General features: G+C 38.5%; 1 protein-coding gene across 6 annotated transcripts in view; it reads left to right on the forward strand.

Annotated features, from left to right (window-relative positions):
- The window catches only part of atf7ip (activating transcription factor 7 interacting protein), a 42,237-nt gene that overhangs the window by 17,919 nt on the left and 2,343 nt on the right, over window positions 1-21,975 (forward strand). For 3 of the 6 annotated variants that reach the window (XM_063009426.1, XM_063009427.1, XM_063009425.1), the window contains exons 2-14: window positions 11,941-12,007; window positions 12,772-13,223; window positions 14,157-14,481; window positions 16,315-16,499; window positions 16,867-17,013; window positions 17,768-17,836; window positions 18,034-18,095; window positions 19,267-19,304; window positions 19,450-20,130; window positions 20,650-20,693; window positions 20,945-21,002; window positions 21,111-21,188; window positions 21,868-21,902. In XM_063009426.1, coding sequence (XP_062865496.1) covers window positions 12,789-13,223; window positions 14,157-14,481; window positions 16,315-16,499; window positions 16,867-17,013; window positions 17,768-17,836; window positions 18,034-18,095; window positions 19,267-19,304; window positions 19,450-20,130; window positions 20,650-20,693; window positions 20,945-21,002; window positions 21,111-21,188; window positions 21,868-21,902 — 2,157 coding nt within the window. In that variant the 5' untranslated portion in view covers window positions 11,941-12,007; window positions 12,772-12,788. Of the gene's footprint in view, window positions 1-11,742; window positions 12,008-12,366; window positions 12,495-12,771; window positions 13,224-14,156; window positions 14,482-16,314; window positions 16,500-16,866; window positions 17,014-17,767; window positions 17,837-18,033; window positions 18,096-19,266; window positions 19,305-19,449; window positions 20,131-20,649; window positions 20,694-20,944; window positions 21,003-21,110; window positions 21,189-21,867; window positions 21,903-21,975 lie in introns of those variants that run through there. The other 3 variants (XM_063009430.1, XM_063009424.1, XM_063009429.1) reach the window with 3 other exon arrangements.

Consider the following 21,975-nt stretch of genomic DNA (forward strand, 5'->3'; position numbering starts at 1 on the left):
GCTGTAATTTTCCACTCTGTGCAGAGGTGGAGGAGGGGATTGGTTTATCATCTTAACTTTACTTATGTCTAATTTATATCTAATTTCTAATTAAAATGAAAGACTATTTAGTATAAGCTTTTTAAATTGATAAAAAAAAAAGACTTACATTAATCATATTTTAAGGATATTGTTGCTGAAGGCAGCCTTACTTTGCCAGCTTTGACTGGCCAGTCACGTGAAATGCCTGGAATGAATAAAGATCTTTTGGTTACCATAGTAAAGGTTGTCGCACAAATTGACAATACATTTTAGTAAGATTACTTACTTTACTAGGACATAGAAGTGTGTGCTACATGTCCAGATTATTTAAATATCATTTATAGACTCCATATATGCATTTTCTTTTTTTCTTTCCAATTTATTGTCATATCCAATACCCAGCTGTATCTCTCCTTCACTACCCTGACTGAGGAGGGCTGTACCCAACACTGTCGCCAACCACTTCTTTTCACCTGCCCGAGGTGAGAAGGAATCAGTACTGCGTATGCAGAGTCACACACTGATCTCCATTATTCCCAGTCTCCGTGCAGTTTCCATCAACCAGCCAGCAGTGATTAGAATCCTTTTGGCCTTCTCACCTGATGGATGTTAGCCAATCATGTCTGCGTGTACACACCTGGTCGGCGGATAGCAAAGCTGAAATTTGAAAAGCTACGCAACCTAAAAAACTCAGCCATTGTGGGATAGTGTGTTAACTGCTGCACCTCTCGAGCACCCTTAAATTGTTTAATTATGACTTTAAAATGGCTGAATCCATTTATATGTGCCAGTTGCTGCATATTGTTACAAAGGGACACTAATTTAAAGCTAATTCAAAAAGTGTTGCCTGTACTAGTTAGTCTGCACATAATTTATCTTGAAAATAAGCATTGCTAACTACTAAGTGTGAATTAACAATGATTAATTTTGTATAATTTTTGATTCTCCCACTCCACACTAGCATAGAATCAGCATGATTACGGTAGCACATAATGAGTGGTCAGTCTCATACTGTTGTTTTTTTAGCCTGAGAAGGACTTAACACAGGACAACATTTGTCTCCCTCTAATGCTGAGACATGGCTGAGCAGCTAAACACCCCTCTCTTCGTGCACTTGGTATGATCCATGCCTAGCTGTAATTTTCCACTCTCTTTGTGTAGCAGTGGGGGAGGGGATGGTTTCCTACCTTTTACCATGTGGGTCTTTATTGCAGACATAGATGATTTTAAAAAAATTGTGTATAGTATTTTATTTTTAAGAAAAGCTGTATTGTTTTAAAGACATTGTTTGGAGCTTTTTAGGAAAACATTGTGTGGGGTTTCTGTGTTCTTTTAAGGTTCTTGTGATGTTAATGATAACACCTGAGCATGGAGCTTTAGCCAGCAATCATGCCATCTTACTTGTTTAGTCTCCCCCTTTGGTTCTTTCAGCCCTAGGATGTCAAAATGTAGACACAAGTGAGAAGTTAACATAGTAGTTACAATAAATAGTTAGATTTTTCTGGCTTTCTGTTATCTAACCACTAGGGAATATTAAGTCTTTATTTAATCATTTTGCCTATGAGTGGTCATCAGAATTGTTACTCATTTTAGCAGTGATGACTAAACCAATATGATGTAATGACTAAATTACATGTTACAAGCCTGGTGATTATACTAATATTATCATGCTCCCTCTTGAGTTAAGACAGGGACTGTGCAGCTAAACACCCCTCTTTTTGCGAATGGTATTGTCCATGCCTAGCTGTAATTTTCCACTCTTTGCGCAGCAGTGGGGGAGGAAAACAATTCAACCCTTCACCGTGTGGTCATTAACTACAGATTTCATACAAATGTTTACAAAATGTATATAAAGTTTGTCTTACTAAATGTATGGTATGAGGGTTTGTTTTCACTTTTGTGTGTTTTTACCTTGTCTCGCACATCATTCAGTGCACCAGTCACCTGTGCCAGCTTGCTGCTTTTAGTGTATCTGCCTATAACATGAACAGAAACCATTCCTGCATCGCACAACTAACACATATCTTGGTTAGTGCACTTACTGTGTCACTGTACCAACAAAGTGTAGTGTAGTGGTGTTAATGGTTACAAGTGAACACAGTGTGCTCCACCCAGCAGCATGTGGTGTTGATTGCCTGTTAAATTTCCCCTCCCCCCGCTCTGTCTCTTTGTCTTCATGAGGTTAGCCTGTTATGTACGCTTTTGCAGCTAATAATTACTAACGAATATGTAAAACTAACATTAGTGTTTCCCATTCATTTTTCTCTGTAATTGTACTATAGTATATTTGAAATCTTACATTGCACTTGGTCAAACAGACATTAGATCCTTTGAGCACCCCTCTTTATTGTGAAGTTGGTACACTCTAAACCTAGCTGCAATTTCCCTCCTTTTTATGCAGCAGTGGGGGAAGGGATTGTTTCACCCATTTACCATGTGTATATTATTATAGATATAGACTTTACTCTGTCCATTCTGGTTACACCGAGTGTTTTCCCAGCTATTTTTAAAAATGATGTCACACAAATGTCACTGGAATTTGCAGAATTCAGCATTTTAACAATGCAAATAACATTTCAGGGTTAAATGTATTGTGTTTGAATTCACCTGCAAATTTGCATGGTAGATCACTGGCAAAACGTTGCATTTAATTTGCAGAGTTGACTTTTTGAAAGGGCAATCCAATAAAATGAAAGAAAAAAGATCTAAACGTTTTTGCTTTTGTGTGCCAGAATGTCTTAACTTACTTACAACTTTGTTAATTATAATAATTGCAACAAGTGGCTAGCATTACCCCATTTTATTTTTTTGGCATGTCACATGACTTACAGTGCTACCAATGATAATTGTCTTATGTTACCATGTAAACAAACAAATAAAAATACAGACTGTAATGTTACCTGTAAAACATTGTCATACTGAATTTTACGTTATTTGGCCACTAAGGCTAGCTGACTACTCCTAACCAGACAAAGCATGCCAATTTGTTTAAGATTGCCAAGCGAGTCCGATGATTAAAGTTTCTGTGCACAAAAAATAGTACCTCTAATTATTTTTATATTAAAATGCTAAGTTATACATTGCTAAATTGTAGGGATTCACCACAATACAGTTAAAAACCGATTCAAAAATTCCACGATTCAAATCGATTTGACATGTCAAATGAATCGATATTCACCTTAAACAGCAGAGGGCACTGGCGCTATACACCTCGCCTTGATGACGTCACTGGCGCTATACGCCTGGTTGCCTAATTCGGGGTTTTTCAGCCAAATTGGGCTTAATTCAAAATTGTTTTGCATAGTTTGGACCTACCTCAGAAATAAAAGGGCATTCATTATTTAGATAAATAAAAGATAAGCACAAATACGGTAATTTATTTTATTTTTTAAGAGAAATAATAAAAGAAAACTTTGTCATAATTTGTCTTCAATTTCAATTTTTAAAAAAATCGGAACGTGAATCGCATCGTATCATGGGTAGAGTGTATTGTTACATCCCTACTAATTGCTAGCTATGTAGTTTGTGTGTGGTCATCAAAATAGAAGTTATTCTATTTATGATGATGGTTAAATATATACTACTGTAAAATCAGGCTGAAGAACATGACATCTGAGCTCGACTTTAAGTAGTCTGTCAGGTCAACACATTAACTCGACATAAATGCTAAGCATGATCCACTCTATCTTTTTCATACTTTTATTGACAGATCTGGTGATTTGTGTATGGATTGTTTAGTAGTGCCTTAGATATGTTACCTACATGTTAACCAGATATAATTTGGTTGTTTTGTACAGTTAACTCATGTATACAAGCAGATACGCATTGGCAAATATGTGCTACTAGTTTTTGTTAGTAATCAGGGAATCACAACCGGAAAGCTTGTTGTTGGAGAATGGTACCGGTTGCTGTGCTCCATCTTGAGTTGAGACAGAACTGTGCAGCTAAAGGCTTCTGTCCTTCATGAACATGGTACAATCCATGCCTAGCTGTATTTTTCCACTCTGTGCAGCATTTGAGAAAGGGTAGTTTTCTGATGTTAGCTTATTTTAGCTGTCAACAATATTTTAACGTTTCGCATATATAGTGGTCTTAACACCTGAAAACAGTGTGGAGTGCTCCACCTAGCAATACACTGTGTAGGTCGCTTGTTTAGATCCCCTCTTTCTCTGATTCTCACTCCTGTGTATATAGTCAACTTTTCAGCTAAAAGAAGTTGTGTGCAGGTGGTCATAGGTAAATAGAGTTTAGTTAATAAGTGTAGTTAGTAGCGTTAGTTATTAAAGGCAAATTGCTGGGGATTTTTGGTTTTAGGGTGGGGTCGGACATGCTATGCTTGCAGCATGATTAACTTACAAGCTTGCTTTGACTGAACAGTTTATTTAAATAAATTTAAACTAGTTGGACACAGGATGTAAAAAATAAAGCAATCCATGTTACTTCTATGAGATTACGACACCTGGTGTTATCTTTTAAGTTTAAGTGTAGCTGAACACCCCTCTCTTTTGTAGAGATGGTACAATCCATGACTTGCTGTAATTTTCCACTCTGTTTGTGCAGCAGTGGGGGAGGGGATTGGTTTCTACAATCCACCATGTTGTTTTTTCACTAAAGGTATAAACTATTTTTTAAAAACTGTTTTATTTTGTCCACCTAATTTTGGCTTGAAATCTTTCGGACTTAGTATTCAGTAGTAAGTATTTTCACATGGAGTGCATTTACATGTGCACAAATAATCTGATTAAGAGCAGGTTCTGAGAGTAATCCAATTATTTAAATGGTCATGTAGACAGCATACTTTGATTATTTTGCTTTGATTAAGGCCTTATTCGGATTATGAATCAGATTAGGATACTTGAATTTTTGGCCATTAATCTATTTATTTAAGCCACGTTTAAAGGTAATTAGCTTGTTTTGAATTTCTGTATCTGTGCGTGTATGCCTGATGAGGCGATTCCCTAGAAATTGTGAATAAGGTAAAAAAGAGGTTGACTGATAAATTGGACCAAAATTCAGTTGGGACAAACATCGAAACTGAATTTATGCTTAAGAAAATGAAAAGCCATAAATTCGGGGACATATAAGGGGTCTTCAAAAAGTTTCCGCACTTTTATATTTTTGTTGGAAATGGTAAGGATGGGAGGAGTAGTAATGGATCGTGTCTGAGAGACTGAGAGAGAGCTTATAGTCTGGTGATTTCCACCTTTTTGGACCGCTCCAAGAAGCTTTAAGGGGAAGAAGATTTTCATGTGATGATGTGAAAGCTGATAGCATTAAAAAGTTGGTCCGATGCTGGGAAAAATGCATCTGAAGGTAAGTAGAAAAGTCATGTCATTTGTTTTTTAAATTCTTAATAAATAGAGTTAAAAAAGTGCGGAGACTCTGGCGTTTACATAATAATGTTGTCTGAATACATGCAATCAGTACATTTATAGAACATAAATGTACATACTAATTGGACCATCACCACACATACATTGCCTGCATGTTGATGGGCTAGTATTTGCATCATAATGTGTACTTGTGCTGTATGTATAACTGTTAAAGTTCATACAGACTATAAAAATAATGTTTTGTGTTTACCTGTTTAGCGAACAATAGAGTGTCTGAGTGGCGCAGCGGTATATTAGATCTGGGTTCTAGTCTCAGTGGTGCTATCAAAAGATCAGGTGTCTACACAGACATTGTTGGCTAAGTCTGAGAAAGAAGCCCTGCCTTGTGCCCAGTATTGAGCTCCTGATTTTGAAGCCAAGTGTTGCTACTGGTAGCACTGGTGAAGCTATTATTTTTAATTTGTGTGTTTACTATTGGTGTTTTATCTGATGTAGTGACGGGCCTTGTGTTGCATTTGCATTGTTATCGCACCAGCATTAATGTTTTTTTTTTAAATGACACCTGAACATTGTTTGCTCCACCAAGCAGCATTTGGTGTCGGGTAATTGTGTAGTTCCCCTCCCCCACACCAACTCTGTCTTCTGTTATTGTTCATATTGTAAGGCTTTTTTGTCAGAGGGATCATGGCTAGCTATCAAATATTATTCTTAAATGGTTTGTTTTGTTTCTGACTTGATTTTTATATAATGTAAAATAGTTGGCACTTGTTGGTCAACCTGGGGTGTGCTATCATGTTCGCGATTGTTTTGGCGGTAAGCCACAGGAATTCACCTGTGAATACAAAGCAGTCGTGGATAGTCAAGAGCTTGTGATTCCCTCTCTGATTCGGTAATGTTACCGGGTGTAGTGTTGAACAAAATAAGTTTTTGTTCATGTCTTTTAGTCTAGATTATTTGCATGTTTGCCAGGGAGAATTTCAATTCAGTATTAAACTCAAACAATTAGTGACATGTTATCAAATGAATTTCCTTTGAGTCTGTATAATGTATAATGTATAATTTAATGGTTACATAACTACAGACATATGGTCTAGTTTTCTGTCCTGCTCCCTTTGGTGTTTTGGCTAAGCTATGTGCTTTACACCCCTATTCTTGTTAAAGTGGTACGATCTGTGACTAGCTGTAATTTTCCACTCTCTTTGTGAGGCAGTGGGGAAAGGGATTGATATCCACCAATCACCATGTCCTTTTGAACTATTTTTGTTGTATGTAATAGTTCACACAGATTTTACACCAAATCTTTAATCTGGTACCTTTTATGTATTTTATTAGTACTTTTATTTTTACGAAACTAACTGCACTTTGGGTGTATGTGGTATTTAGTTTTCTAGTCAGGGCCTTGTGTTGTATTAACATTGTAATTGTCACTGTTCCTGACAGATGTTCGTTATTAATATCAACACCTGAACACAGTGTGCTCCACCTATCAGCATGTGGTGTTGGTTGATTGGTTAGCTCCACTCCCCCTTCTAGTTCTCTTTCTCTGCTGTGCTTATATATTGAAAGCTCTCCAGTTCTTAAAGAGGTTAGCTCCCATCTACCCAGCTACCATGAGTGCATTCCGTCTGCAATTACTCAAGCCTAACTACTGAGTAAGAATGAATCAATCTTTTATTTGTTTGTATTTCTGCTGCTTTACTGGTTGTGTGTGGGTTTTGACTGATTTGCACTGGTTTTAAGTTATATATGGTTTGTAATGGGAGTTTTTCAGATCTTTTTTACATCATTAGATGGTTTGTAATGAATTAAACAGTTTAGGGCCCGCAGCGTAAACATACAGCATGGGAATATTAAGTTGTGCTCTCTCTACTGTTCTGAACCTCTTCTCTGTTCTGACGGTTTACAGTCTTAATTGTATAATTGGAATTTTACGCTGTGGGCAGTTGTGAATGCCCTGTGGGGAAGTGAAGAAGGGGTAAGCTGCATGCCACTTGGAACTGTGATTTCACACTGTGATGGCTTGTTGGAAGTTTAAAAATTGGTCAAATACATTGTGCAAGCCACATTGAACATCGTTGAACTGCTTGCATTTTCCTACTGATACTGTTTGTGTAAAAATAAGCAAATTACCAAAGATGTTGACTATGATATGGCTACTTGGTACAATTTAAGTTACTGAGCTAACTAACCTGACAGAAATGTCAGAAAGCTAGCTAACTTTGCATTAGTCTTGTAGTTAACCTTGTAGTTATAGTATAGGATGGTAAAAACCTAAACTCCTAGCAAGAACTCGGTGTCTGTTATGATGTTGCTTGCTTTGACAGTTAAACTCTTGTATGCATACTAATGGTAATTAGCACACAAACCTTTTGCAAAACTATGAAGTGGGCCTGTCTAGTAGCATTTTGATTTATTATTTTAGTACCTGTTCCCCATAGCTAGGAATCCTGCATGATCTCTGCAAACAAGGCGGCAATATACCTGCATTAAGCAATGCTTTAATAAACTTAATGAAGGAAGAAATGAACATTGTAGCAAATTTATGCCACCATTATTTGTACCTCCTTTGCTAGACATTGCTAGTCATTACCCTAGAAATTGTGACTGGTTGAGGGAATCAAGTAGAATTTTCAATGCTTCTGTTCTGATAAGTTTTGATAAATGTTGACACTTTGCACTGAATGACGTTTGGTTGGTTGATTTTAATTATTAAGCTTTGTTTACAATTTAATTTGTATGTTTTCTTGTGAACTTAAGTGACAGGTAGCATAAACACAACTTCATCAGCAGTTTTATAGAACGACACAAATAATTAGTTGTAACTATGAGAAGGACCAATCCCTTGGAAAAGACAATTATGGCTAGAAGAGTTTAAGGTAAAAGAGGAAGAGGACGGCCAGCAACAAGACACATGGATACAATCAGAGGAACAATAAACGAGCCATTTACAAACCTGAAGATCTAAACAGAAACACTATCCATATGGTTGCCAGGAGTCAGAATGGACTTGACAGCACTTAATAATAATTAGGCCACCTTCTACATCAATTATGCTAAAGACTCTGCCCTTAAAACAGGTCAGAAATTTTGGATTTGTGTGTTTGGTGTCAATTGACTGAGACTATACTGATCTTGCACATGTATAGAAAAACTCCATCAGACCTAAAACGTTACAGAACATGGCAACAGCAGCTTGGAGAGAGCATGGTCCATTACTTAGCTGTTGTCTCTCAATCATTTCATTTTGATCCACCAGTTTATTTTATAACACTGGGCGTAAGGCATAAATACTCAGGACAGGGTTCCAGTCTGTCATTGTGCTAAGGCTACCTCTCTCAGACACAGCAAATCATGTCTGTGTACATGCCCAGCTAGCCAATAACATTTGAGATTCCAACCTTGAACTCATGCTGTGTCTCCTAAATGCCTGTAAGAAATCAGTATTGGGTATCGACAGATATGTTGTATTTTAATACCATTATTGTATGGAAATAAGATTGGTGCATCCCGACCAATGTAAAATTTTACATTTACATTGTACGTCATCAGCATCATGTACATCAAAGTTGGTTATAGAATTAAACAAGTTGCTGACATCATGTTCAGTTTTAGTGCATGATTAATAGCCGTTGTTGATTTGCGTCAGATACTGTTTCTCTGTGAAAAGATCAGACAACCGTGCAGTACCTTTGGTCTCCTTCATATGAGCTTTTTTTTGGTTGTTATAGCAACTAGTTCATTAAATTTGATTATTTTGTTTATATGATTTCTGGTAATGCCAGCAAAATGAGATTAGATCTTTATTTTTCTCAGTTTTCAACTCTTTTTGGATTTTAACGTCATGTTTTACACTCATGACAGAGTTACATTCATGACAGACACGGTAGTTACATGTTACACAAGATTAATCAGTTCACAAAGTTATATCAGATAGATAGATAGAAACTTTATTAATCCCGAAGGAAATCAAACACAGTCATTCACCTCACTTGCATGTCTTTGGACTGTGGGAGGAAACCGGAGCACCCGGAGGAAACCCACGCAGACATGGGGAGAACATGCAAGCTCCACACAGAAAGTACCCGGACCGCCCCACCTGGGGATCGAACCCAGGACCTTCTTGCTATGAGGCAACAGTTCTACCCACTGAGCCACCGTGCCGCCCCATTATTGACTGTCATGCCTTCCACAGTTGTTTGATGAAGTGTGCACATCATGTTTGGATATAATTAATCAAAAACCTTTTGGTAAAGAGTACTAACGATGGACTAATCACAATATTCGGAGTGCACCAAGCCAAAAGTTGAGCCTTAACTTTTCCAAATGTGTGTGGGGGTTTGGGAGGAGTTGTCTATGCGAAAACTGTTGTGTTATAGGTGCATAGGCCTTAGCTTTTCAGCATTTAGCAGACACTTTTATCCAAAGTGACTTACAATACTTTGACTATTCAATCTAAGCAACTGAGGGATAAGGGCCTTGCTCAAGGGCCCAACAGTGGCAACCTAGCAGTGGTGGGGCGTGAACCAGCGACCTTTTGATTACTAGTCCAGTACCTTAATCACTAGGGGACAAGTACAACTAGACTAGGATTTCATGTTGCAGACATGACTAGCCTACTGCAAGTATACAGTATACCTACACATTGCAGTGTGATGTCTTGTTAAATTTTACACACACAACTCTAATTTGAACAAAATATTAATATTTTATTTTATGAGACAAAGACCTATTTGGTCGTACATAAAAAAAAGGCATGGGCATTAGTATCCAAGTACCCGAATACTTACTATGTAGGATTAACAGTTATCCTAAGCTGTTACATATTCAATCCTCTATAGGATTCTGTGTAATTTTTGTGTGATACATTACACAGTATTTGATCCCCAGGTGGGGTGGTCCGGGTCCCTTCTGTGTGGAGTTTGCATGTTCTTCCCGTGTCTGCATGGGTTTACGCCGGGTGCTCCGGTTTCCTCCCACAGTCCAAAGACATGCAAGTGAGGTGAATTGGAGATACAAAATTGTCCATGACTGTGTTCGATATAACCTTGTGAACTACCGATTCTGTGCAAAAAATCGTAAAAAATCCAAATAAACAAACAGAGTTTTTTAAGGATGAATACTGCAATAACATGTCATTGAGATATCGTGCAGCCCCCTCTTAGCCAAGCAACATCGTCTTTACGTATTAATGTTTTATCTGTGAGATCAATATTAGCAGAGATTCCTCTGTGATGTGACGGCAAAACCTCACCCATGCTAATTTGGAATCATCAAGCTAAGCTCAAGTTCTGTTATTGCTAGGGCTTGAGTCAACTTTAGCAACGGCAGGCAGTCAAGCCCTGGCGGCCATCTTGAGTCTCTACAGAGAGAGTCACACACTTGCTGCTCTGCTGAGGGGGAGGGGAGCGTGAACGCTATGCACCATGAACAACAACTTTAGAAGAGGGATTGTGCTAGCAGCCATGTTTCAGGAGACTATTGGAATTCAGATAGAGAAAAAAGCAGGACTCCAGTAGTTTAGTTTTTATCCCTGAATTATATGTAAGATCAGGGAATAGAAGTATATGCTTTTGTTATAAACAAAGTGTTTTCTTTTTAAACAGGTCACCAGGTGTCTCCGGTGTCTTTCCGATCTTAGGTTTACACTTACAGGTTATCAGTTGTGCTTTTATCCATTAACACATTTAACTTGCATGCTTATTTTGAGTCCTGTGAGTACACAACTCTCTCCACACATCGTTTCTGTAAAGGTTAATTCTAAGTTAAAAAGCAAATCCGTTTCTACCGTCCTCAACCTTTTTAGCTTTGATCATGATACAAGTAAAAAACCGACGTTTGAAGCTGTTGTCATGGTCACTGGTTCATGGAGATGGAATCTGAGCGGTCTGACAGGAAGTGGGAGGGACCGCACACGTGGCTCATGAGGAGACGTTGCTAAATTTAGGGAGCAGACCATGTGCGATGGCAGGACTGCAACAATGCGGCAGCAGAGATGCAGCGATTGTTTCATGCATGCGGAGAATCGAGACCGTCAATTACAGCCGGTCGAACGTGACGCAACCTGCAAAAAAATCAATCAACAACAGGCTTTAGATATTTATACAGAAGGGTTTACATTTATATTTTCAGCATTTAGCAGACGCTTTTATCCAAAGCGACTTACACAGTGAGCGGAACACAATGAGCAATTGAGGGTTAAGGGCCTTGCTCAGGGACCCAACAGTGGCAACTTGGTGGTGGCGGGGCTTGAACCGGCAACCTTCTGTTTACTAGTCCAGTACCTTAACCACTGAGCTATCACTGGCCCACTGGGTTTGCACTGACCACAGAGAAAGATCGAAAAATATGGACATTGAGTTTCAGTCATATTAACCAAATCCAGGAATTTTAATGTATGGGTGCCAGTACAGATTTTGAACCCCCTAACAGGTTAATTTTCTGACTCGCCACCCCTGACAATATTTGCTTTCCAGAAGACATAAACTGTTTCTAAATATCAATCCCTAAATATCCCCGCAGTTACATTTCACTTGAAAATGCACATTGCTTTATATTGTTCTCATCCGATTACTTTTCTCATCTGTAGGTTTCGGAATTGTCCTGTGGTCAGATCCCTCCATGAACAGAGAGGTACGGAGGAGCAAAGCAGTCAGGTGAGAGGTTGTATTTGGGTTTCTAGTTTGTTAACTATGCTATCGTGAAAGTAATCCTGTTTAAATCTGTTCCAGAGCTTTATCACCCCGAGTCAAAGCAGAATGAGAGGCAGATTATAAATAAATAAATAAATAAATAAAGCCTCGAATCCTAGCTTGTAATCAACCCAGATCTTGGTAGAAGATCCCAGCATTAGGTGATCAGCCAGTGTTGTAACTAGCAGAATATGTAATCCTCTGTCCTGATTGGTGGAGCATTGGACCAGTGAGCTTAAAGGGGGAGGAGACAAAATACTGGGGTTGATCAGCCCTCCCTGTTGTTCAAACAGAGCCATTCTGGCCTGGCTCTGTAGAGGAAGTGTCCTAGTTGTAGTGCTAATTCAACAAAGAAAGTGGATTAATTGTAGTTTAGGATTGATCTAACTGCTTTCTACAGTGATTAGATTCATCTGAGATTAAACTGAGACGTTATGCTCAGAATGACAATGTAAGCAGATTTGTTCAGGTGTAGTTCAAATATGTATAAAAGTTTAGTTTGTGGGTGGGTGGGTGGGGGGACAGTAGTGTTGACCTTGCTAATTAGTGGTATTTTAATAATGGCAGCTGAGAATATGTAGCATGAAAGGACATTTGAGTCTCTAGGTCAATATATAGTGGCACATAGGTAAAGGAGTGCCACCTAGTGGAACTTCCTGGACCATGTTGCCAACATGAAGAAATGATTCAGTCTTAAATTCGATTCTTTATGTCATCTGTGTGTTCAGTTTCACCGGGTGAAGAAATGGAAGTCGCCATTCTAGACGAGCCTCAGAAGAAGATATTCCGCGCTCGGAAAACCATGAAAATGAGCGACCGTCAACAGCTAGAGGCGCTGCACAACACTCTGTCGACCACGGTCTCCAATCCTTCATCTCCCGACGACTCCTCTTCACGACCCCAGACGCCGCTGGTGAACGGAACGCACACGGAGGAAGAGCAGAGGGGGACAGAAACTGAGAAGGAGACCGGGTCGAAGAGTCCGACCGCGCTCTCGTCAGGTTCTTCCCCTCTGCCTTCAACCTCTCTTTCCCTTTCTCGATCTCCCTCCCCAGCTGTCAATCAAAGTCGAAATGCCTCACCTTCATCGTTATTGAAGAAGGACTCAGAGATGAGCAAGGGTGAAGAAGAGGCAGGAGAGAAGGACAAGAATGATGGAAAGAATACTGAGAAGACAGAAGTAAGTATAATTTGCAAAACAGAGGGTGGATGTTTTGTCAGCAGACTAGTAAATCTACGAGGGATCTTCAAAAAGTTTACACACTTATATTTTGGTTGGAAACGGTGAGGGCGGGAGGAGGAGTAATTGGTCGTGTCTGAGAGACTGAGAGAGAGCTTATAGTCTGGATTTAGCGCCTTCTGATTTCCATCTTTTGGGCTGCTTAAAGAAGCTTTAAGGGGAAGAAGATTTTCATGTGCTGATGATGTGAAAGCAGCGGTGCATCAGTGGCTACGCGCTCAACCAAAAACATTATTGCTGATGGTATTAATAAGTTGGTATGACACTGGGAAGGTGACTGTAGAAAAGTGATGACATTTGTTTTTGAAATTCTTAATCAATAGAGTTAAAGTGCTGAATCTTTTTGAAGAACCCTCGTATAATGGGGAGAAATGTTTACATATAAGCATTTCATGGTGTTAAGGTTTGTATTCAGGTAAGATTCATAAAGTAAAGTAGTAAAATAGACAGCAATCTAAAGTCATCGACACTGGTGTCTCAGTACTCTATGACTAGCCTACTTTCAGATTCTAGTCTTGGTGGTATTGATACAGTTGGCTGTGTGTAAGGGAGGAGAGTCTGGATGGGGGTATTGCCTGTGCAACACTGACATCTGCTGTCAATTCTAGGCTCCTGTTTGAGTGGAGTGGTATTGATAATACTTTAGTTTGGCTTGTTTCTCCAATTTATTAATAATTATTTCTTTAAATTAAATTATTTTGTAGATGCTTTTATCCAAAGCAAAACAAATATGAGCTGAGCAATGTTCAGGTTAAAATTCTGTATGCTTACAAGTCCAGCCTTATTAACATTGCAGAGCTGTTTAATAGTATTTGAGCCTAACATATGATAAATGTTCAATGTCTTAATTTATTCCCTTCATTTGTTCCACAGATGCTTCAATCTGAGCTTGATAAATCTCCATCATCTGACAATAACAGCGACCAGAAAACACCTGTGGAAAAAGTGTCAAATGGAGATTTAGCCATGGACACAGTAGAGGAAAAAAGCACTAAGAGTTTGTCCTCATCTCCTACCGGCTCTCCGGTTGCGAGTCTGGAGTGTGACCCGGAAGTAAAAGAGGGTTTCCTATGCCTCAGTGAGGAAGATGAAGGCCAGGCAGAGCAGGATGAGGTGAAAAAGGAGAAGATGGATGTGGATTCCGTGAAAGAGGAGAAAGCAGCTACAGAGACAGGGTGTACAGAAGCAGATGGCACAGGTAATTGGTGCCCATTCGTAATACTCATTTTCAGATTAAATACAAGCAGGTGGTATTCGGGTATCTTTATCTTAGGTCATTTGATAAATGTTTATGGGTTAAATATTTAATTTCATCAACCTCTTTATCCTGGTCAGTGTTGTGGCAGGTACGGTTTCACCCGAAAGCACTGGGTGCATGGCAGAAATACTTTGGACAGGGTGCCAATCTAGCCAATGTTGGTACTAGAAACTGGTAAACTCTGGGTTAGCATGGTGCATAAGGGTTCCAGTTTAGCCTGATTAAAAGTCATCATCTTCAATATTTTGTAGCATTTTTAGGTGTGTGAAGAACAGATGGAACTGCAAATTTAGGACAAAATAGAGTAACAAATTAATTTACAAACATTAAATATGAATGTAGGCTATTTAACTGAACATGCTCAGAATTTGTAGTTTGGATAATATTAGTTTTTTAGTGATCGCTGCTCTTCGAAGTACATTTAAAAAGATTTTCCAGTGCAAGTTTTGACACCAATTTACCCTGAATAAGCTGCATTACGAAAGTGCACACTTCAGGTATGTAAGGTGTTAAGATAGTAGGTTCATGTCAGAGCATAATCAGCACTTAACTTGCTACATGGTGCAAAGTGTTTACGTTATTAGCACCAGTTACTTTCACAGCATCATAATTTCCTAAATTATCACCACAGTGTTCGTTATAACTGACCTTTTTACTCCAGTAGCTGTTACTGTAAGCACAGTGCTAGTTCTTGTGCACATTACAGCTGATGTTACACAGCTATAAATCATACACACACATTTTTTTTTCTTTTTGTACACTAAAATTACCCATAATATATCAAAGCACCTATTAAAGCATCTAAAATCATCAAACTTAAAACTGCACTGGCAATCTCTTTGACACAGCAGCGGTTATAAGCTTGTTAGTTATAGCCACTACGACATCTGGTGTTCAAACTGTGCAACTGCATTAGCGTGATTAATGAGTATGTACCTGTCGCAGGTAGCCAGTCATATTTTTGCTTTGCCATACTAAACTGAGAAAGAAGGTCAAATCTAAACTTCAGAAATTGATTGGATAAATTTATTGGCATTTATAAGAAATAATTGTATTTCAAACATGCCATGCTACTATATTTTGTTCATGAACTTATCTGTGGCTAATACAGAAATTACACTGACAACCTGTTTAAATGGAGGCAATTTTACTCTGTAGTGCAAAAATATGGATAATTTAAAGGCTACAAGTCTGTCTCCAGAGAACTTAATGTCCTTGTGTCCACTGTGCACAATACTATCAAGAAGTTCACAGCTTCTGACACTTGACTTTCCTGGACATAAATGAAAGAGAAACTTGATGGAAGATTTTAACAAATTATTATTTCAGTATTGGACAAATCCTTAATCAACTTCCAAACAAATTCAAGCAGACCTGCAGACACAGGGCACACAACACACTAGCCATCTTTATCTAAATGAATTGGGAAGCTAAGGTAGAAGACCCAGGAGGACCCAGATAAACCTAAAGTTTGCCAGAGCTTATCAAAGGAAGTCATAATACTTCTTGAAAAATGTCCTGTGGACCCTCAAAGAAAAGAACACATGGTTTAAAACAGATGTTTTGTGATTGATTGGTGCCATGTCCAGGGTATTCCCGCCTTGCGCCCACTATATCCAGGTGTAACCAGACCTGCCGCGACCCTTACCAGTTTAAAGCAGTCAATGAAGTAAAGATTTGAAATTTGTTAAGTATAGTGACTGGTGCAATCATTAGTAACTGTAGTCCAATGATCCTAACTTAAATGCTAACGTATATGAATTATACTAACAGGCAGCAACAGCTCTGTGAACAAGAAGAGATCCTGGTCACCAGTAGATAATAAAGATGAGTGGAAGGATGAAGAGATAAAAGAAGAGAGAGATGGAAAGAGAGCGAGAGTGGAGGGAGTGCAACTGGAGGCTCAGCTAGAGCTCAAGATCACGGCTGAGGCGGGTGGCCGACTAAAACTTGAAAAGGTTTGTTTGATCTGTTTTTTTTTTTAAATCGTTTTTGTAAATTAGAGGTTTGAGCTGCAGTTTTTTTTATTTTGGACTGAGTGACATGGATAATGTTGATAAGTTGTTCTTGCCCAAAATATATCAAATACATGCAACAATTTTATATATGCAACAGTATTACAGAAAATATAACATTTTCAAATTGATTGAAACTTGTGTAGTTTTTTTTGGATTGTGACTCATTTCTGATAAAAACTAAATGTTTGGGTGAAAATAATACAAACAGATTTTAGTTTCATTCATCAGGATTTGTTAATATTTGAGTTTAATCTTTTTAGCAGCAGAATTTTTACTCAATCTACTGTTTCACCCCCCTCACTTTCAGGTGGTGCAACAACTGGTGGAGGAACGGTTACGTGTGCTGCAGCTGACTCTATTTGATCATAGTCTGCTGGAGCTGAAGGAGAGGGTGGAAAAGATTGATGCTGCCACCAAACAACAGAATACTGTCCAGCACATTAATACGCTACAGGTGAGTTCAGATCCAGAACAAGTTTCTAATTGTTTAAAAGGATATGAGTTAAAAACAGACCTTAGATTTTAGGAAACTTGGGAGCCAAATGGCAACAGTGGCTGGTTTTGTGCTTTTGGAAAATTAGGATCCATTCAAACTTGATCAATAGAAACAATAGTATTAAAAGCACTTAATTGCTTAATAATAATAATTACCTGTTTACTTTGTGGTAGTGGTGTCTTTATGTTGCTTCGTAGGGGTATTATGGATGTACACAAGTCACACATAATTATACATTGAAAAGAAAATGAGCCTGCTTGATTGGCACAGTTACACTGCTTTTTTATTTAAGTTAATAGCTTAATTTGTTGCTGCCAATAAATGCTTAGTAGCGTAGTGAAAGTTTGCCATAATTGTTTGGAAAATAGGAATGAAAGCTGCAAAAGTGACACCCAGTGTTTAAAGTAAACCTTTAAACTAACTTCCACGTAACAGCCATGCCATAGTTTGGACATCCACCTTAAATAGTTTTTTAAATCTTTCAGAAATATTAGGACAGGAGCAGTCGAAAGAATGTTTATATGGCTAAACATCAGTGATCAGGTTTTTACATGTTTTCAGTTTCATACAGGTCAAAGAGAATGACCAGGTCTCTGCTTTCTGGTCTTTGCATTTATCAAACTTTCATTTTTCCTTTAATTTAGGTTGGTAAAAAGTACACCGTGCTAATAATAAAGTAAGTCAATTTTGCCTTTTTTGCTTTTGGTTTCAGAGTAAGATTTCACGACTGGCCAAGAAGTTTGGAGCTGCTAACCAGGCATCAGAGAATTTAAGAAAAGAGGTAAAATTCATTACTACTGAAGTGGCTGACTAATGCCCACCATATTTCTTCATGTTGGAATGCAGCCACGTTAATTGATTAGAACCATGGAATGATTTTTGTAATTACATTTGAATAAGACTTGATGCTTGTACTTTAGGTTGCTGTTTGCTAAATAGTTCACTATTCAGTCAGATTTGTTTTACTCTTCTTGGCAGGCTGCTGCTGCGAAGGCTGCTTCTACAGCTTCTGCAACCAATGTAAACCCAGGAACTCAGCGGTAAGCTTTTTTAAAGTTAGCTCATTACTGGTGGATTAAAATTACCTATAAAAACTGTTGGTTGGAATATGCAGTTAGTTTATTTTAATTTTTATTTTAAGCATCCTACAGCAAACTGAAATTTTAGCAGTTAGTGGTACCCTAGTTGGGTAGAGCTTTGGGCCATCAACTGATAGGTTGAGAGTTTGAATCCCAGCTTTACCATGCAGCCACTGTTGGGCCCTTGAGCAAGGCCCTTAACCCTCTCTGCTCCAGGTGCGCTGAAGATGGCTGACCCTGCGCTCTGACCCGTGCTTCCAAACAAGCTGGGATATGCGGAAAAAAAAATGTCATTGTACTGTACACCTGTATATGTATGTATGACAGATAAAGGCATTCTATTCTAAAGTACATACGATTGTTTGTTTAACCTGTTTTATTTTTAAACTGAAAATGTTTTGATGGCTTTCATTTGTACACTGAAAGATGCATGTTATGATATAACATAGTAAGATTATTGACTCTCATTCTTACTGACTGGTTAACAGCTGACAACAATCATACTTCAAAATTTTACATACTATAAGATAACTTTTACAGTCATTCTCCAGCACTTTGTTATAATTATTAATATTAATAAGTGCTGTCAAGACGATTCTGACTCCTGCCGACCGTATGGGTAGTGTTTTTCCCAAAGCATCCTGTCTTCTGTTTGGGTCTTCAGGTTTTATACTGGCTTGTTCATTGTTCCTCTAATTGTATCCATCCATCTTGTTACTGGTTGTCCTCTATTACCTTTAACTCCTCCATGCATAATTGTATTTTCCAATAAATTCATTATGTTTATGTGTCCAAAATAATAGAGCTTTAATTGACTTATTAATGATCCTTAATGCGTCTTGCCACCTTGAAAAAAGTTAGCTAAATTGATAAGGCACCCACAGGTGTTTGAAAGCTAATTTTATTAAGAATAATGAATGTAATTGTCTCAGATGGCAAGACTGTTGTCTTTTAAGTAAGGACTGAAGCATCTCTTACAGTTCACAATGCAAATTTTATTACAGTGGTGCCAGTCATGGATAAGCCTTATTTACAGCATTTTGAAACATTGTTTTAACAATTTGTTCTTTTAAAAGACGGACACTGATTTACCCCTTTGAAGTTCATTAACTATATAATTCCTTAATTACAGTACTGTAAGGACCATGATTGACTCTAAGCAGACCACAGGTAAGCTGCCCGTCCACATGTTTTATTGTGTGTAGTTGAGTTAAACTGTTCTTGTGTTGTATTCATGTTTTTAAAATTGGTTTTCATTAAAATACTACTTAGATTTTTTACTGTGTTTAATAGGCTTTCTTATGTTCTGTTTCAGCTACCCCGAATCAGCCCAGACCTCTCTTAACTCCAACCACGGCAACCTCCTCAGCCCTAGCTGCTTCTGCCCCAATCCTGCAGATAATCTCCACGACAACAAACTCTACCCCCTCGTCCTCAAGCTCCTCTCTGAGCGGACAGGGCCAGACGAGCACTCTACTGCTGCAGCCTCGCCCCAACACGGGTGCCATGGCTACTAGCACGGTCACATCTGCCGGCCAGCCGGTTTCCCTTCCGCCTCTTTTGATTCAGCTGCCATTGGCTATGGCTAATGGGCAGGGTGGGACCATAGCAGGAGGTGTTAACCTGATTCCCGTGTCCTCTCTAGCCAATGTTAGCAGCATCAACAAGGCCAAGACCACCACGGCCACAACCTTTATCTTGCAAAAGACACCAGGAGGTGTTGTGCCGTCTACTTCTTCTACTGTGTTATCATCGTCTTCACCAACTGTGACGCAGTTGCCAGTAAGCAGGCCGGTCTACCAGGGTGGAATGGGAACAGCAGCTTCACCTAGTGCAGGTATCTCTGTGACAACAGCCCGCACTCCATTGCAGTCTGCCACTGTGGTCGGAATGGCCACAGCCTCATCGTCCCCAGCAACCACTGGTCCTGCGGCTACAGGATCTGCAGCAGCTGCCAATGGTCCACCTTCAGCTTCTGAAATGACATCTAAAACAGGTATGTATTGTCAAAATTAGTAATCCCTATAGCAGGGTTTTTTAAACCTTTTTTAAAAGTGACCCACATTTTGTTCTGCAACCCAGGCAAAATTCATCAAACCTAAAAACAAAACAAAATATACTTAATTAATGGAAATGGTGGTTATCTGGTCCCACTGTGGTTTACAAGATGTATTGTAAAACCTCCACAAGGGTGCATTTGTGTACAAGTATATTTCTTTTTTTTATGTACCTGTTAAAATTTGTTTATTTAATTATTATTATTTTTGTCTGTGACATGCTAGCTTGTTGTGCCACCCCATCCCATTGGTTTGAATGGCGTGAGGCTAACTGTGTTAGCTTAGTAAGCAAAAACCGATGTAGTGCTTTCGAATAACCTGACTTATAAGTGGATGACTGGCTTATAAGTCAGTATGTAGACAGTAATAGAGCAAGGTAGCTCACTAGGTTTTCGAACAGACCTGTATTTGCAACTTGCCATAACAATATTATAAACCCTACTCTTTTTTTAACTTAGATAATCAAGCTACTCATTCTGCTCCAGCTAAAACACCCACTCAGGTATGTACAGTACACATGTTCTGACACTTCATTGTTAAAATGTCTGTTTACCCATATGCTGTATTTACAGCTTACAGGTATTACAGGTCCTGTCATGAATGTAACCACAGTGTGTAAAACATGATGTTAAATCCTAATAAATAAATGGATACAATGGCTAAAGCCTTTGTTTTTCGGGCCATTTAAACATGTCTATACTGTCACTCATGTTTATTACATATTTAGTTTCTTTCTTTCTGTTTTATCTGCAGTCTGCTCGGCCCAAAAGTTCAGTCATAGACCTAACTGAAGATGACGATGATGTTCAATGTAAGTTCCTCCGCTTTACAAATCCAGCTCTTGTTTTTTTCCTGTAGTGTGTTTGTTCACAGTCTTTCTTCCACTCCTAATACGTTTGCTGGTTTATCAATGTTTTAGTAACCAGTGTACAAAAGCCTGCTTCTACCCAGAGACCCACAGGGCCTCCACCACCACTAGTCAACTCTAACAATGCTGGTAGGTTTCTCCATTTGTCTTTCTCTCCTGTAATCTGTTCTTTCTTTGTAGTTCTGTTCGTTAGTTCTTTGTACAATGTTTACATGAATAAAAAAATATAAGTGCTTACTAGTCAGCACAGTACCTCAAAGTCACTAGACCTGAACTGGATGGAAGCTATTTTTTACTAATTATATTTAATCAATTGGTGCTTTACTGATAGCAGTGAAGAACTTGGACTAGTACATCTGTTAAAAACCTTCTATGGTTGTGCAGTTAGTTTGGCAAATGCCCTGGTGATTGTGGCCATTGGTATTATAAAAGCCACCATTTCCATGAGGAATGTAATGTTCCATTATATTCATCAGGTGTTGTCTGAAACATTTTATGGTGACTTTTCTCTCTAAGCCAACAGGCCTCTATATTATAGGGCTCAAAAAATTAAGGCCTGTACCATTCTCTTGTTGTACTCCAAACATGGTGTAATATACTAGCTAATTGAGCACACTTTGTGGGAGTTTATTGTTGAAGCACAGATAGAAGGAGCTGGGCACGCTTAGCATTTTAGAAATGACATAGTGTGGTAGCATGTTAATAGCTTAACTGTATCACAGTATGTGGAAGCCCTTATATGCCCAGTATTCATTTTGCCTGCCTGTAAATAAAAATAATTGTTTTTAATCTGTTGTTTGTTTTTCAGCAGGTCGCACTGGGGTGCAGCATCGACCCTCAGTGGTAAGTTTGTGTTACTAAAATATAAAATTTTGCTTCCTTATGTGTCAAGTAGTGTATGTTAAATTTTATTATA

The sequence above is a fragment of the Trichomycterus rosablanca genome, chromosome 15 (genome assembly GCF_030014385.1).
Source record: "Trichomycterus rosablanca isolate fTriRos1 chromosome 15, fTriRos1.hap1, whole genome shotgun sequence".
Lineage (NCBI taxonomy): Eukaryota > Metazoa > Chordata > Actinopteri > Siluriformes > Trichomycteridae > Trichomycterus > Trichomycterus rosablanca.